The sequence below is a fragment of the Sebastes fasciatus genome, chromosome 18 (assembly GCF_043250625.1).
Source record: "Sebastes fasciatus isolate fSebFas1 chromosome 18, fSebFas1.pri, whole genome shotgun sequence".
Taxonomy (NCBI): domain Eukaryota; kingdom Metazoa; phylum Chordata; class Actinopteri; order Perciformes; family Sebastidae; genus Sebastes; species Sebastes fasciatus.
Window position 1 is genome coordinate 10,548,760 of NC_133812.1, and position 17,131 is coordinate 10,565,890.

Genomic DNA, 17,131 nt, shown 5'->3' on the forward strand with positions numbered 1-17,131 from the left:
CAAGTAAAGTTTTATACAGGCTTATATCTGTGTGTGTGTGTGTGTGTGTGTGTGTGTGTGTGTGTGTGTGTGTGTGTGTGTGTGTGTGTGTGTGTGTGTGTGTGTGTGTGTGTGTGTGTGTGTGTGTGTGTGTGTGTCCGTCCTTGAACAGTCCTTGCATCTTTAAACAAACAAATACAAAGTGGGATTTGGAGGCACAGAAATGCTTTCTGTGGCTGGTTCACTCATCCAGTGGCTGTAATAACCATTTATACAACAGCTTTATTCAAAATAAGAGACTGGCTGTTTTCCACCACCTTTTTGTATTGTTTGCTGTGAATATATTGATTTTCTTATTTGTGAAATCGAATATAAGATTCACCCCTCCTCCCCACCCTGACAACTTCTGTACAGCCCCTAAGTGAAAGTTTTCATTTATATAAGTAGAAATTTAATTTATGTGGTGAAAATGTACTTTATTCAGCGTGGAAAGCATTATTCCAGCTGTGATGTTCGTGCCACATTATCAGAACTGTACTAGTAACTCCTCGTGTTTCTCTTGGTGCCAGAGCAAAGCAGATTTCTCAACAAGATTTTCCTATTTCCTCCCCATTTTTGATGCATTATTCTCTTCAAAGCCCTGCAGCCATCATGTGCAGTCAATAGAGATTCTTTTCTTCTTCTTTTTTTTTTTTCGGGGGGGACAGATTGCGGTCACAGTGACGGTAAAATGAAAAAAAAAAACATTAGTTTAGCTTGTTTTAATATCATAGATTATTTGAATGAAGTGGTACGAAATAAATGAAATGATTGTATAGCAATTATATTGTGGTAATTGATGAGATGTTATTTCCTTGTAGGAGGTGCACACACACACACTTATTCCGGCTCAGGAGATGAGTTATTGAAAAAAAATGTGTTGGAGGAAACGTCAGAAGCGGTGAGAGCTCCTCTGCGGCCAATTCTCCGTGACAGTTTTCTGTCGGGTGACGGTTAAATCAGATGATTTAGTTATCGAGAAGAGGGCTGTGATTTGCAGTCAAATGCTGTCAAGCCAACCGTATGTTTCCAGAAGAATGTGTTTCTCCTCAATGACACAGCAGCAGCCTGAATGAGATGTCAAGAGTTTTCCTATGCGGGGTGGTAGACTAAATTAGGAGTTTCTGCCATTTTCTGGCCCGGGCTGCAGCCACAGCTGTCAACAGCTGTCAGACATCAGCACTTTTATTCCACTTAAACACTGTGATAGTGGGCAGGTGACTTTTGTCTTCCTTTCAGACTCCCTTCAAATCTGTCTTGAGCCCAATCATTTTTATTCTTAGATTCAGGATTAAACATGTATATGCTTTATGTAAGAAGTGGATGTAGTCACCGTGACATCACAGTTGGTTTGTGGCCTGCTGTTTTGAAGCCTTGAGTTTGGCATTTTGGCTGTCACCATCTTGGTTTTTGGCTATCGCCATGTTGTTGTTTTTTGCAACCAGAAGCGACACGAGAGGGTGGAGCTAAGTACAACCGAACAACAATCAACATTTCAGGCGACCAAAAAGGTTATAATTAACTGAAAACATGCTGTGAAACGGTTAAAGTTCTACGACGAAAACACGGACAACAGCCAGACCAGACAACGCTGTGGTAGCGACCTGTCAATCACAAAGTAGCCACGCCCTAAAACATACCCTGCTTTATCACCCGATTTGACTGTTATCAGGACATTAAATAGGCATTATCAGTCTCTATAAGCACCATAGATGTGGGTCATTAGGGGCCTACTACACCTACTACGTTGTAAAAGTGTAAGTGAAAGTTAAAAGCAACACGTTTTAACACGTAAAACTGAATGAAATGTTGCGTTTTGGACACAAATAAAAAGGTTTCTTTAGGTATAGGCAACAAAACTACAACTTCTTTAGGTTTAGAAAAAACACTGAGTTAAGTTTAGGGAAAAACATCGTGTTTTGGGTTAAAATAACTACGAACACAAAGACAACTACACATTGTTGGTTTCTCCCGGGATGTGAACTCTGGTTTCCTGGGTGAAAACCCTGTGTTTTAACCATCGACCTCCACCCCATATGGAGTTTCACACTGTCTACAGTAGAGCGCCTGACTTCCGCTTCTGCTCCTGTCTTAATTACGACTGGTCTTATAGCGACTGATAACGCCTATTTAATAGCCTGGCAACAGTTTAATTGGCTGGCTTTATGGTCTATTTGACTCTAAATGGGACCATAATTTACTAAGTGAACATCATGCTGTATTGAAGAAAACTTGAAACTAGTGATTGAGATCATGAACTCATGTTTACAATATTTACTGAGGTAATAAATCAAGTGAGAAGTAGGCTCATTTTCTCAGCCGCCTCCTGATGGCTATTAGAGAGAATGCAAGTTTAAGGCACTTCCATATTGGCTTCACTTTTCAGACCTGGTGGTTGCTCACTGGAATTAAATCAACTGCTTTGAATTCAAAATCATATATTCAAAGACTGCATTTACTATCATCTTTGCATTACATCACATTTATGCAAAACAGGAATACACAGCAAGCAAGCTGCAGATTGCCTAAATGTAATAGTCCACTCTGTCAGAACTGCTCCAGGCATAAAAATCCAATAAATAGTTTTCCTTTAATGTGCTGGGTGGAATTAGAAGCAGTTCTATGAAATTATAAAAGTTTCTGGGACGATACATCAAATTCACCTCAGCTTCCTCAATTTCTTTCTAATACATTTTTTGCCTGAGGTGAGGAGTCCAGCTGCCCTGTGGGCATAATGAAAGTTTGACAGAAGTCTGGCTGTGCAGCAGAACGAAGCTTGATCTGTAATAAGTTGGTGCAGTTCACGATTAGATTATTCATGATAAAATGAGAACTACAGTGGTTGTATAACTCACTCTCCCGGTTTGATGCTCAGTTCAGCTCCACTGTGCGTCATGAGATGATTAGCATTGGGTGTGAATGGTAGGCCACTTCCCCAAGACATGAAAATGGGTGCCTGTCAGCGCAAGTTATTGCTGATGTGCTGGCATTTTGGAAGTGGCATGATATGTGCACTCCATCTCCCCTCTGTCCACCTCTCCGTCTCTCGCGTCAAGTCTCACTGCTTTGGGGGTTAATGAAGTGCCCCTATTGAAGAGCTGGAACTGTTAAATCCATATGAGCTCCTCCCACGCACTTTCTCAGCCTGTGCCGTCATGCATGATCGCCAACGACACATCACCGCTGTATTCCAGTGGAGAGCTAATGATGATCTTAAGCTTTGCTCTAATCAGGTTTTCTTTTTACTCTAATTCCCTTCTGAACCATTAAACCCCTCAATCAAACACATGCAGTATAAAGAGAAAATATTTAGCTGAGGGGGGTTTTTCATCTCCTCCAGTGTAAATCATTACATTTCCCGCTGATACATATCCTTGTACTGGCTACGCTGCATCCTTGAACTCACAAACTGTGCATCACTGATGCATCATTGATGGACAAGTAGCCAATACATCTGCATTGCAGGCAGGAGAGCCAGATAGCTTAAAGGAAAAATAAGTATCATTTTAAGTAATTAGTATCGTTTTGGCACACTCAACCAGTAGCACAACCCTTTTCCCGTTTCTGAGAAGGTCTTTTTTTGGTTTATGACTGCAGGGGCGCACACACATTAAACCAAAATGTGTGCACACTTGGTCCCACAGTCAGTGATGCATAACCTGACAGCTGACTGATGAAGCGCTGACCTTTTACTCCTGGCCTTGTGGGCAATTCTCCGCCTCATGAAACTGTGGTGGTCGGCATCCACTGACACTTCAGTGCTCAAATGAATTATGGCCATGTGGGAGAATAATAAAAAGAAGCAGAGATAGCGAGCCTCACAGATGAGGGGATGAGAGCCGGATGCAGATAGTGGGAGGAGGAGGAGGAAATGTAGATGGAAGCCCCAGAATGAAAGACTCCCTCCTGATCCCTCTCTGATTCACCTTCCATCTTCTGTTCCCATTCACGTTCTCTCATCGTGTTTACATTACAGTTGTTTGTGAGAGGTTTATCCGCGGCTTATCCTCAGTCTGTACACACACTGTGACTGCACTGTATGGTGGCCGAGATTCACCCCAAGCTAGAAAAATTAGCGAGGCATTTTCCAAGCTGAGGAAGTTTAAAATAAGAAACTGCAGAGCTGTAATGGGAGCAGACAGCTCTTTCCATCCGTATATGAAAGGCTGCTGCTATCGAGGCTGAATCAAACAGGCCGTTTGATCAGCAAAGCTTTAAAGCTGAACTACATGTTGTCCCCCTGTAGCAGAAATGCTCCATACTGTCGTTCCCCACTGTGAGGGTGTGAAGTGTAGAACTTTCTTTTTTTAAAAGTTTCTTTGTTTGTTTGTCTCTTTGTTTGTGTGTGTGTCTCTGCATGCGGCTTCTACAGTCCGTTTAGCTGCAGGGCTGTTGAACTTTCTGCACTGAGCATTTTTCAAGTGTCGTCATCTTTTTACCTGCTTCTTGACCGTTCTGAAAAACATTTAAAAAATGTATTTGATGCAGTGTTCAGTATATGGCAACACATGGCGGATCGGATAACGTTGACAATGGGGTCGGCTATTCAATTCAATTCTATGTTTATATACTATATATATATATATATCTTTGATTTTAATTCCTGTTTTAACCAATTTTGTTGCTGCATTAAGAAGGTTTACACTTGAACTGTAATTCCTGTTAAATTTGAAGATTTTTTACCAAGTTGCTGGTGTACTATTTATCATTTTAATAATAAATAATTAAATTAATTTTATATCTATGTATTTATTTGTCACATTTTGTTTTACAAAAAGCAATGTTTAAGTCAAGCCTGATATTGCCTTACACATAAAAGTCACTTCCACACAGCGAGGCATACAGCTTATTAATTAAACACTGGTATCGGATCTGTACTCGTTATCAGCCGATACCCAAAGCCCAGGTATCGCTGTCGGTATCGGGACTGAAAACGTCGGATCTGTGCATCCCTATTAAGGTATACATGCAGCATGTACAGCACAGCATTTTGCAGGGCAGATATATCCACTGATACACTGTCTACGTGTGTTTACTTAGACTGCAACTGAAGGCATCTGTATGCTTGAAGAATGTGACATTTTCGTGCGTCGGTGTGTGCGCATGCATGCGTGCGGATGATTAGGAGGAGGTCATTTGCAGGAAACGGCTTTGGCTTGGCGAGGAAGACGGGGCTCTCTCTCTCTTCTAATGGGATCAATGTTTCAATGCTTTCTGTCTGTGTAAGTTATGATGTGGCTAATGTTTAAAACATGCCCTGCAGATGCGGCGTGACCCTCTTAAATAAATGACTGCATCGCCGGGAGAGGGAGTCGTCTCGGGATTTAGCTCTGCTGTGGGAGAAATGCTCTGTAGACTCTGTGACTCACGCTGGCTGATAAACAAGAAAGCGCACATCAAAAAGGCACACAAAAAACACACTTGAACAAACCCTTGGCACACCACTAAAATGGCATAAAGGTAATTGGCTTTAGGCAGATCATCATCTAGCTACTGCACATCTTTTCCCCACACATGGGTGCGTAGAAATGAGTGTTTGTGTGGCAGAATGAGAACATCACCCCCAGCTTGATATGCCATAATTTCCCTCCAAAACGCCCGAGGCTCTTTACTGCCCCACCGGCAGCATCTTGCCGCTCTGTTAGTTAACAAGGCTAGCCAGCAGCGGGAGGATGCCCCCGCTCGTAACCTGCAGCGCTGCTCTTCATTGTCACAGCTCCATACGTCAAGATGCACTCCTCTGAATACTGATGCACTTCAACTCGTCAGAGGTTATGTTTGTCTCTACCTGTGGTTCTCCGAGGTGGAGAGGGCCATAATTGGGGTGTTTTGCGAGATCAAGGGATTAGCAATTCATGAGGAGCGCGTAAAAGTGTGAGGTCAAATGAGGTGATACGCACAGCAGACGATGATAGCGTCTGACAGTTTACACCAGGTTCCAAACGCTACACACAGCTTATATAAATCATACAATATTCAATGTTATCGAAACCCCCCTGAAAACATCGAGCTCTGAGCTGCTTAAACATCCTTTCACTTCACAAGTGCAGATGCTTTGAAAAATGTAGTGTGAACTGCTGCAAACTGCACAGCCTGCCTGGCAGGGTCAAATAAAGTGCAACATTCTCAAGAGTCCAACCAGAATGGCCTTTTTTCTCTCTTTTTTTTTACGCAGTTCTCTGTGAAATATATGTCTTGTGAGAGTTGGTACATTAAGAAGAAAAAAGTTCCTGTGAAGAAACCGTGACATCGATTTGTACACCACTAACACCTTCCTTGAACGAGGCACTGTTCGCTTATTAAAGCTGCTTTCCTTGACACCTAATCAATTATTTCAACCACCACCAGCATATTTTTTTTAAGCGAAACGCTTCATTAAAAAAAAAGAAAATAAATATTGCCACTACTACTTGTCCAAAATTAGAATAGTAGCGCTTCCTTTGTGTCATCTTCTCTGCTTATTTGAAAGTGAATCTCTGAAGGTTTTTACTCCCTGCCATCACATCTATGGCGCAGTGTTGAGTGGCATGTGTGTAGGTAGTTGGATCATCATCAATCATTCATATTGACATTTCCTTTGATGTGATGTCTCTCATGTGACAGTGTGGGCATTCATATGTGTATGTGGGTGTCTTGATTTCTTCCTACTTGACTTTAACGCATGTCTGCTCTCATGTGTGTGCGTCCAAGCTGGCGTGTGTTTGACTTTAGACAGGTGCCTTGCTGCAGGTTTAATGACCTGAGGCGTGGCTCTGCTTCCCTTTGCCAATCTGAATCCTTTCCCTTGTGCCCAACAGAGTGTGACACAGTTTGAGTGCAGGGCTGGTGACAGGTAGGGCCTGGTGACAAACCGAGGCAGGAAGAGGAAGTGTGTGTATTTCCTCAGGCTGCAGCAGCTCCACCTGAATGCTAAGTGACTGAGAAGGGCTCCAGCACTGACACGCCACAGCTGCTAACATGTATGCCTGAATAAACACACGACACAAATTCACACGCATACACTCTTAGAAATGGTCCAAGTCAAGTATCCTCTTGCTTTAAACCACACCATAGGGGATGTGACGGTGAGGAAAATGTCCTACCGGGGAATATACAACACCGGTGTTAACGATTATACACCGGACATTTAACAAAAAAAGATGACGGTCAATATGTATAGAACGCTTATGTTGATTTTTAACGTCGGGTGTCTGGCCTCGCCGGTCAAGCTTTCGCTGCGAGGCTGCAGGTTTCCACCCGGCACTGCTCTGCCGTGCACCCCGGCTGTGACCGCTCCGTCCTCTTTACAGCGACTACCTCATTATCGTTATGGTTCCCTTATGGGTTTAAATCTGAAATATTGCCAAATAGAAACCATAACACCAAATCCTCCGTCATCATCTTGTCTGTCTCTCATCCCGTTTGTGAAATACAAACACCTGCTACTCTGAGCTGAGACTCCACACGGAGCAGAGACTTTTACTTTCAGATTATAGTGTCCGTCGACCGCCACCCCTAGCCTGTTTGGCTCTAAATCTCTCATCTTTGTGGCGACTGGGACCTCAGGCATGCCTCCAATGGCTCCCACAATGCAGCAGCACAAATTACATTTCGCTCACACGGCTGAACCCACTCCTCTCTTCTTCTCTTTTCATGGCTTTACTTCTCTTTCTCTTCATTTTTCCTCCTCCTCTTCCTCCTATCCAGCAAGGTCCGCCCCACCCCCCCCGACATCAGCTTGTTTCTCTCCGACTCAGTCCTTCCCCGACATAACTGCTGATGCTTCTCCAGTTGATGTGCAGTGAGTGCTTGCAGGCTCCCTCCCAGATCAGCCCCGCGCTGACTGCGTACAAGGAGATGAGCCGCATGTTCGGGCTAATGGCTACAAGTATAACGTCAGAGCAGTATCAAATTGTATTGACGTTTGAGCGCTGCAATAAATGAAATATGCATCTTACTGTCGTCTCTGAAGCCTTTCATCTTTGGCAGCCTGCCAAAAGCATCCCTCAAAGGGTTCGTGGGCATTGTGTGTTTTAACAAATTGAAAGTGGCTTTTTATGCAGTGATTGATGGGGCTGGTGGCGTTCAGATTACGTAAGTGGACGGTGATGGATCCTCGTTCAAATCCGCACTTTGTGTCCAATTGATTGGTGGTCAAGCCCAGAATCATGTAACTCTAACCTAATCACAAAACACTGGCAACTTATCATTTTTGCAATGTGCTGTATGTAGAGTTAGTTATATGACTTCTTCTCTTCTGGAAATTATTTTCATTCAAGAAAGCAGCTCTCCATTAAACTGTGAATGCTTCTGTGAGAAGCATGCAGACAGACAGGCTGTCAGAGGGGAGAGATTCTTCAATAGGGAAAACGTATTGCCTCAGAAAAGTTCAGCGTGATAATAATGGGCGCCGCTAAGCCGCACAATTTGATTGGGGGGCGTGAGGGACGTGTAGAGGACATTTATCAGCGTGACACAGGACACAATGCTCTTTGTTTGATTGGTTAAATTAGTGGGAGCTCATTTGCTTTCACTGCAAAATCCTTTACAGGGCTTTTTTGTTGTGTTAATTAAGCCGGAGCAACCATTTTGTATGCTGCGTGCGTACTGGGCTGTAAAAAAGGAGAGAAAAAAGATCATTGTTATTATTCCTCTCTTGCGCCTCAGAGCTCAGTTTGTTTTTTATATGATTCGCGCCAAAGATGAGCTGCCTAAATGTATATTTGCTAAAATTAGTTTGGTTTAGTTTTCCCCAGACAGTTAGCCCCGCTGAATACAAATTCTTTCACATTTATTTTTTCTCTGTGTGAACTGAACTGTTGTCTTACAACAGACTCATTTAACCTGCTCAATTTGTTGGATGAGGAAGGTTACAGGGAATTAAAGTTGTATTGAATCTGAAAATTGCATCGCTCACGGTGGAGATAATTTCTTCTCATGAATTAGCAGTATTTTGTGAAAGCATTTATTCAAAACAGCATCCTAATGGGATCTCTATGCCTGGTCATGAGACACTGCTGCTCTTCTTAGTACTTATTCCACAGTTAAACCAAAAGTGTGATCATATGGGAGGATGTTTTCTGAGCTGAAAACAAGCTGGAAAGCAAGAAAACCACTAAGCTCTCAGGATTTGGAGTTGTTGTGGGGTCATCTATAGTAAATACCACTATAAATCCCCTGCAGATATTTGGTGGTCTCCTGTGCTTTGAAACAGTAAAAATCTACATATTGTACCACTAAGTGTATTTTAATATCAGTTCAGTGCCTCCAGCCCCTTTAATCAGTTTACTCTTGAAATGTCTCCTATCATAGAGCTGCTTAACCCACCTTGTTTGCTGCTTTTATAGCCTGTAATACGGAACCTGCAAGTCACATTTAGATCTACCGGGGCTGTAGCGTCTCACCTCGCTCCTCACACCGACTGCCTCAGACAGCTGACCTCTCATTAATCACATAAATCAGCTGCCAGACAAGGTGCGAATTCGCAAATACTGGCAGGTCTTGTTTCAGTTCAGTGCACTCAGAGGGCAATTTTTGTTGTAAATTTCAACACTAAACCACAAAACCCTGAAACACAGCAGTACTGTCTCTCACTTCCTTATACCTTGTCTTTCTTTTTCATGGCCTGTTTTATGTCATTTGCCTTGGATGTTAGAGGTTTTGGATGCAGGTTTGGATGAACTGTAGTCCACTGTTGTAAAGGTGGGGTAGTTTACAGTGCGTAGGAGTTGGCATGATATCACTGTGACTGATTTTGATATGAAAACGCACCTTACACCTTTCGCTTGACGACTTTCATCGGTTTGCTCAGTTTGATCTCGGTGATGACACGCTTTCTGTCTCGTTTGTGTTTCGTTGTCCAGGAAGCCAAGCTGCGTGAGCTACTGGATGTCAGCACACTGGTGGGGAAGATGGAGAACAGGATGCTGACGGTGGTGAGCGGCCCCGACATGGTCAACATCACCTATCTGAACTTCATGGCCTTCCAGGAGGAGACGGCGAAGGTAACAACAAAACAATTATAATGATAAGTTGTTTCATTCGTGTCTGTGCGATCAGTGTTTATGAAACTTTTTCCTGAAAAGACTGAGGAAAGGTTTTCAATTGAATAAAGTGAAACACATCTAGGCGTGCCTGTGAATTATAATAGAGACAAAACAGAAAATGCTATCAGTTAAACACTTAAAAGAAATGGTAAAAATTAAATAAAATGCTGAGCAAAAAGCAGAGCAGCGGCTTGTCACTTAAAGGAGAATAGCTGGTCCACCTTAACAGCCCACCTTAAGTAAGCCTGAGCCGGTGTTGTTGCTAGCTTCGGGGCTAACCCCCCTTCACTTTAATCAGCAGGTGGCTGGCAAGACACAGGAACTTGGCTTGGGTCTTGAGGAGTTGTAGCATTTATTCACCGACAAATAAACTGTACACACACTGCACTGCCACGATCATAGCTATAATGTTACTTATAACTTCATACTCACTTTCGACACACACACACACACACACACACACACTGTGTCTCTTGACCGGACACTAACGCTAACGTTACGCCTGGCTTGCAATACACTGGCGGACACCTTGACAGAGTACGCTAGGCAGACACACAGCTGTAGCTGAACTAATTGATGTGGCGGAGACTTTTACTGGGAAAGTGGCTGCATGTGTCCACGACAATACACGCAGCATCATTGCTGCGACAGTAACTCTCCCGGACGGGTGAACTGATGACTGAGTTGTCTGTTTGGCGCATACACTGCAGCTGGCGATAAATGATGGATTAAACCTGTTTGTGCATCTGCTTGTTGTTGCAGCTGGGTGGCTTGTAAGGCACTTCAACCATACAGCACCCCTGAATGCGACGCACCAATCTTGTTGGTTAACAAGTAATGATCGGTTAACAAGGGTCAGCTATCAGTTTTTTAAATTAGCATCCCTATACTGGACCCATCAGTCTGATATTTTTTGTACTCATTCATGACTATGGTCAAGGACCTCTTGTGGTTTTGTTTATTCACAATTTTTGAAAATCCTATTTTATTGACTGTCATTGACTGCTGACTCCTCACTCCTCTTAAAGGAAAGATAGGGGCCGCAGGTGATCAACAACTGCTTCGGCAGAAAAAGGCATCTCCGGCAATCGGCTATGCTAAAACAAGCCATACCTATTCTGTTGCAGGCCACATTTTGGCCTTTGTCGCAACTCAATAACTGACATCCATAGAAAAGTTTGGTCTTATTTTGAACCGGAGCATCTGCAGATTAATTCCATACCAGATATGTTATGGTCCACCAAAGTTAGGCACGATACGAGATGAATAAATTCCCCGTTCTTGTTATCTTTGTCGCCATCTTGACTGTAAGGGAGCCGGGAGGGGCAATCGAGTGAGATTCAACTCTTCTTTGTTTGGGAGGGGAGATGGAGACACACCTGCTGGCGGAGATCTGCACTCTACTGAGTGCACTTTTCTAGTTAAAATCATGAAAATATCTCATAACAATAATGTGATCAGTATCTCAACTTCTGTATTTTTTAGGTGGTGATAAATAGGTGGGATTAAAACAAGTTCCCATGTATTCCCTGTTCAGTTCAGGCACCATTTCTCTGTTGTGTTAACTACATGGTGTGTAGCTTCAGGGTTTTCTGAATTCAAATGGACATTATCAACACATCCACATATGCAAACTACTGTCTTTGTTTATTCCTAACACATTGCCGTGATAACAGACCACCACATTTCAACCCTCTACAAGCACTGGGGGTTTGTTGCATTTGACTCTGTACGTGTGTGTTTTATTTACTGCAGGAATGGGCGGAAGAGCTGTTCAACCTGGCATCTAACCTCTTTGTACAGAACATGTCCAGAGAGGACTGCCTGGAGAAAGCGTATGTCATCCACACATACACACACACACAAAAACACAAATACTCACACAAGCAGTCGCACAAAAAATGTAAATCCCACAGATAAATATGAAAATCAGGTCTGCAGAAACAAAAATAATGTCAGTGTTCACCAGCGTCACATCAGATATGTACTGTGTTTTACATAACCAGAAACAGCAGGGAAAAGCAAATGAGGCATCTTGTGCAAAAGACACATATGACATATGTGCTCCAACTCCCCAACTATGCACAATAAGTTTACTCACAAATGCCTGCAAAAGCATATTTGTAACACGCACGGAACTGAGCAAAGTATGCAACAAAACATCATAAACCCTGCAGCACACACACCAAAGTACATATGGGCTGTATTGTACTCACACACACAAACAAGAGGTAGCTTTTCACAGCTCCCCAACGCAGCCTGAGGGTTTGAGTTTGTAAAGGTCATTTCACCTCACATCGATGGAGAGAGAAAACAGACAGGAAGGACGGAGGAGGGTAAATAAAACAGCTGGAAATATGTATTAGTTTATGAACCCAACTCTGTGCATCCCAGTTGGCTTCTCGGCGCAGGAGTGCAACATGTATGGTGCTGTAGCCTATACTCTTGTTGCATTGATGACATAATGACAGATGTGTGTCAGTACATCCTTACACAGGTTGGGTTTGTTGACCTGAAATTGAGGTGGTGTCAAAATGTTAAAGAGGAGTCACCGTTTTGTTGGCTCCAGACTGTTACATAAATCACCCCGAGCCCCCATCAGTGGCTATTTGTCCAGCGAGACAGTTATCATCAATCGCCCTCACACCACCTCTGATCCTGTGTAATAACGGTGTCCGACGGCTAACAGCGCCACGCTCGTATTGATCTGATCGGAACGCACACACACTGACCCGCGGTTCACATCTGATTTATGTGCGCAGTGAGTGACTGAGCGAAGCCAAATATGAATCCTCCGTATTGTATTGAGAGAATTTTGCCGGGGTCCTGCTTGGTGACAACTCCCAGCTGTCTGATGTTTATCAGTAAACAGAAGCCATTAACTCGCACCCCCGAGAAGTCTAATTGACTTATGAGACAATAAAAGTGGCCATCGACCACATAGTACACAGAGAGAGCTGAATAGAATTGAATAGAGCAGGTTTCGCAGTCACGCTGGTTGCTCGCAGCAGCGGTTGTTGGTGCACGGCTTGCTTACAAATATGGAGATTCTTACAGCTACAGCATGAGGAGACGTTGATGTTCTTCTGCATGTGGTTATATCTCATTGCTAGCTCTTAATGTTGTAATATAGCAACAGGAAATAAAACAGAACCCAGCATGTCTTTAGAGGAACAGTGTGTAACATTTTGGTGGATCTATTAGCAGAAATGGAATATAATATTCTTAACTATGTTTTCATTAGTGTTTAATCACCTGAAACTAAGAATTATTGTGTTTTCGTTAGCTCAGAATGAGCCCTTCATATCTACATAGGGAGTGGGTCCTCTTCAACGAAAGCCGTGGTACTGCCAGCCGCCATCTGACTTCCGTTGCTCCTAAAGTTGTGTCATTATTGTAAGGATGGCCTCTGAGCATGGCGAACGGCGTTACCACGGTTTTGCACTCGGCAGCTCACGTTACCACAGTCTTGGAAAGGGAGGAATGAGCAGAGAGTTAAGCTCCGGTTATGCTTTCCGCAATGATGGCCATACGGACATGAGCAGACATTCTCAAAGCTCCTCAAAGTTCTCTATTTTCTCTGCCCATAGTTAGAAACATTTGAATGTGCGTGGACAGGCTGCATGGACGGGCCATGTCTGATGGTGGAATGGTGACACTCGTCAGAGAGCGTGCGTAGAGTGTGTGTGAGAAGTGAGTTGTGAAGCAAGAGAGAGAGAGAGCGGCCTTAACGTGAGAGAGTAATGTTATTGACTCCGGCTCAAGCAGGAAAAGTTAACAGAGTTTGGTTTGTCCGTTCTGGCTCCTGTAGAAACATGGCAGTGTAACATGGGGGACTCTGTGGAAAGGGGACCCGCTCCCTATGTACAATAGATATAAACGGCTCATTCTAAAGTAACGAAAACACAACGGTTCTTATTATCAGGTGATTATATACTAAAGAAAACATACTTATTAATAAATCCCCCTAACTGTTACATACTGGTCCTTTAAGTGACTGCTTGCTACATAATGTTGTTTTGCCATCAATGCCATAGGGGTGAGGCCACTCCTTGGATTATGTAGCCTTGTGCTTTATCAATGATTAGCTCTAGAACTGCATGTTTTACAATGGGATGACCTGTGACCATGCTAGAAAACTTTACCAGCTTTGTAGTTTTATATTTTGCATTCCATCCCATGTCAAAAAAACGTAAGTAGATGTGCAGAAATAAGTAGGTTTATTACTGGAGGTGAATTAAAAGTGACCTTTTGGTTCAACATTTTCTAGAGTCGGAATGGAGACGGACAGAGAAAGAGAAAGTGGCGAGTAAAACAGAGACAGATACAAGTGATCTGTTTCCCCGTCTTAATGAATAATACAGGCAGTTGTAAGACAGATGAGAGCATCAAGAAACACCTCCTTCTTTCCTTACTATTCAGAAACCAACCTTATCTAGCTTTACTGACATCAAATGTTGTCAACTAGCTCTCTCTCTGCCAACATTTTCACTTCACATTTTCTCCTTTTTGAAGAGAAAAAAACCCAGTACGGCCCTGTTAACCATTACAGTCATCGGTGACTTTGCCTGTGGCACCCGGCCTGCCCTATGAAGTGGACACTGTAATGGATATTAATTATTAGCCAGCAGCCACTTAAAGCCCAGCCTGTAATGATAGCTCCTGTTGCAGCGAAGCTATTTATAGCCCAGGCTGCGCTGCCCGTGTTGCTGCTGCTGCTGCTGCTGCTGCTGCTGCTGCTGCTGCTGCTGCTGCTGCTGCATGGCTCTGGGCTGCCAATGCAAGACTTCCAGGGATTAGCGCACAATTCAAACCTGTCATGTAAACACAGCCAAATATTCATGCTGTGCACGGAGAACTCTTCACATGCAGTCAGCCGCTCGGTGTTATAGCGACATACAAGTGTGTATGTACTGTGAGTTTGCACATAGACAGACATGCCAAATGTTTATGTCCCTCAGTCACACAAGCAAGCACACACACACACACAGATATTACATTTGAGCATTACTCACACACAGACACACTGCTGATTTCATTTTGTGTAAGGTGTGTGTGCGTGCTCTGTCCAATACAGATACACTCGGATGAAGCTGCAGCTCAACCCTGAGGGCCGAATCCCCGTCAAGAAGTAAGTCTCTCTGACTCATCCCTCTCTGCCCTGCCACCTCTCCACTCTTTTGATCAATGCGTTGCTTCCTCTGCCTTTTCTCGTTACTCTCGGCGTGTATACGCTTCAGTATACATGCTTTCTCAGCGTATGTATGTGCATTTATTAGAATATGTTTCCCCTCTCTTCTGTCGCCGCAATACCCCCTTTTGTTCTTCTCATGACTCTTCAGCTCTGCGGTGAAATTTGCTCCATTATTTCTACCTTTCTCCTATCTGTAAAGAGCCCAGCCTTATTGGTTTGTGCATGTGTACACATGTGTGTGTGTGTGTGTGTGTGTGTGTGTGATAGTATGCCCTTGGATAGCCCCATTTATATCAGTCACCAACTTCACCTCAACATCTGCCAGTGTGTGTGATGCGCGTGAGAATTTCCTTTTATGAGTTTCTCTCATCTGGGAGTTTTTGTCATCAGCTCATTGAAAACCCAACTCTCTCCGTCTCCATTAGTCGAGTCGAGCTCTCAAGCGGCGCAACAGTGAACTTCTGCGATAACCTCCCTCAGAGCTGCAGAGGAAAACAGTGGGTGTCAACACAGAGAGGCAGAGAGACACTCCTTGCCGTTTAGGGAATTAACCTCGTAGCTGGGAGGACATGTCAGCTTGACTAATGTCAGCTTGACTCTGCTCTCCCGCTGAGCATACAGTACAGCGCTGACGGATCTGCACAGGAATACCGCTGCATGTAATTAAAACAGGCCGTGGCCAACGGAAAAAGACCAGCGGTAGCGGGAACGTCACTTGGGTTCATCGCAGTAAATCTCATTTATTGTCTATATACACTAGAATAAAACAGGACAGTAGCCCGACCACACAGTCTCTACATTCAAAATGACGGATGAGGCAGGTCCAGTGAAAATTGTGCATCTCCAATGCTAAACCCCCCACTGGGATATCTGAAAAATACGGTGTCACAAAGCTGTCTTAGCTCATGAAAACATGAAGCTTTGAAGATGCATATTTTTCACAGGACAGCGATCACACGATGGTTAGTTATGTGTTGTGGAACCGTTTTATCTGCATGATTATTCATCCAAGACAAAAGCCTTGTTTTGCGACTGGTGAGATAGGATGTGTCTAAGAAACTGTAATATGATAACGGTAATGATAATGATAATGGTCATTGTAATGGGGATGATAATAATAAGAAGCAACGACAACAATATAGCTTTATGTGCTCATCTTCGCAAACATGTCTGGGGTTATATTGTCTTTTATAAAGGATTGACAACATTGTCACTTTTTATGTACATATGGTGTTGCCATCTGGAGTTGAGAGGGTGTGAACAGCAGTAACCACATCGTATTGTAGGTGGTGTATTGTACCTTTTACATTTGAATAAGCAAAGATCATCAAGTAAATGCTACAGTGTATGTGTACACATATTTGTATGTAAATATTGTAGAAACTAGGGCTGTCAAAGTTAACGCTATAATAACCCGTTAACGCAAATTCGTTTAACGCCACTAATTTCTTTAACGCATTAATGCAATCCATCTTTTCGAAGTTTATTGCTGAGTTTTAAAACTAGAGTGAAGATACTGGTATCATATGAAAACCTAAGGAATCCATTGGTACCAACCATGTCATACTAGATCGTCGGGAAGGAGGCTAAATAACGCTTCAAACTTGTGATAAATTTTGGTGAGAAAAAACTGTCATGCCCATTTTCAAAGGAGTCCCTTGACCTCTGACCTCAAGATATGTGAATGAAAATGGGTTCTTTGGGTACCCATGAGACTCCCCTTTACAGACATGCCCACTTTATGATAATCACATGCAGTTTGGGGTAAGCCATAGTCAAGTCAGCACACTGACACACTGACAGCTGTTGATGCTGTTGGGCTGCAGTTTGCCATGTTATGATTTGAGCATATTTTTTATGCTAAATGCAATACCTGTGAGGGTTTCTGGACAAT

At 43.2% G+C, this 17,131-nt stretch overlaps 1 protein-coding gene across 3 annotated transcripts in view; it reads left to right on the forward strand.

The window, feature by feature from the left end:
- plcb1l (phospholipase C beta 1-like) overlaps nt 1-17,131 on the forward strand; it is a 138,627-nt gene that overhangs the window by 61,876 nt on the left and 59,620 nt on the right. For all 3 annotated transcript variants that reach the window (XR_012591411.1, XM_074615709.1, XM_074615711.1), the window contains exons 4-6: nt 9,861-10,001; nt 11,799-11,878; nt 15,121-15,174. Coding sequence is in view for 2 of the 3 variants with exons in the window: in XM_074615709.1 (XP_074471810.1) it covers nt 9,861-10,001; nt 11,799-11,878; nt 15,121-15,174 (275 nt within the window). In the remaining variant the exon portion in view is untranslated. The remainder of the gene's footprint in view (nt 1-9,860; nt 10,002-11,798; nt 11,879-15,120; nt 15,175-17,131) is intronic.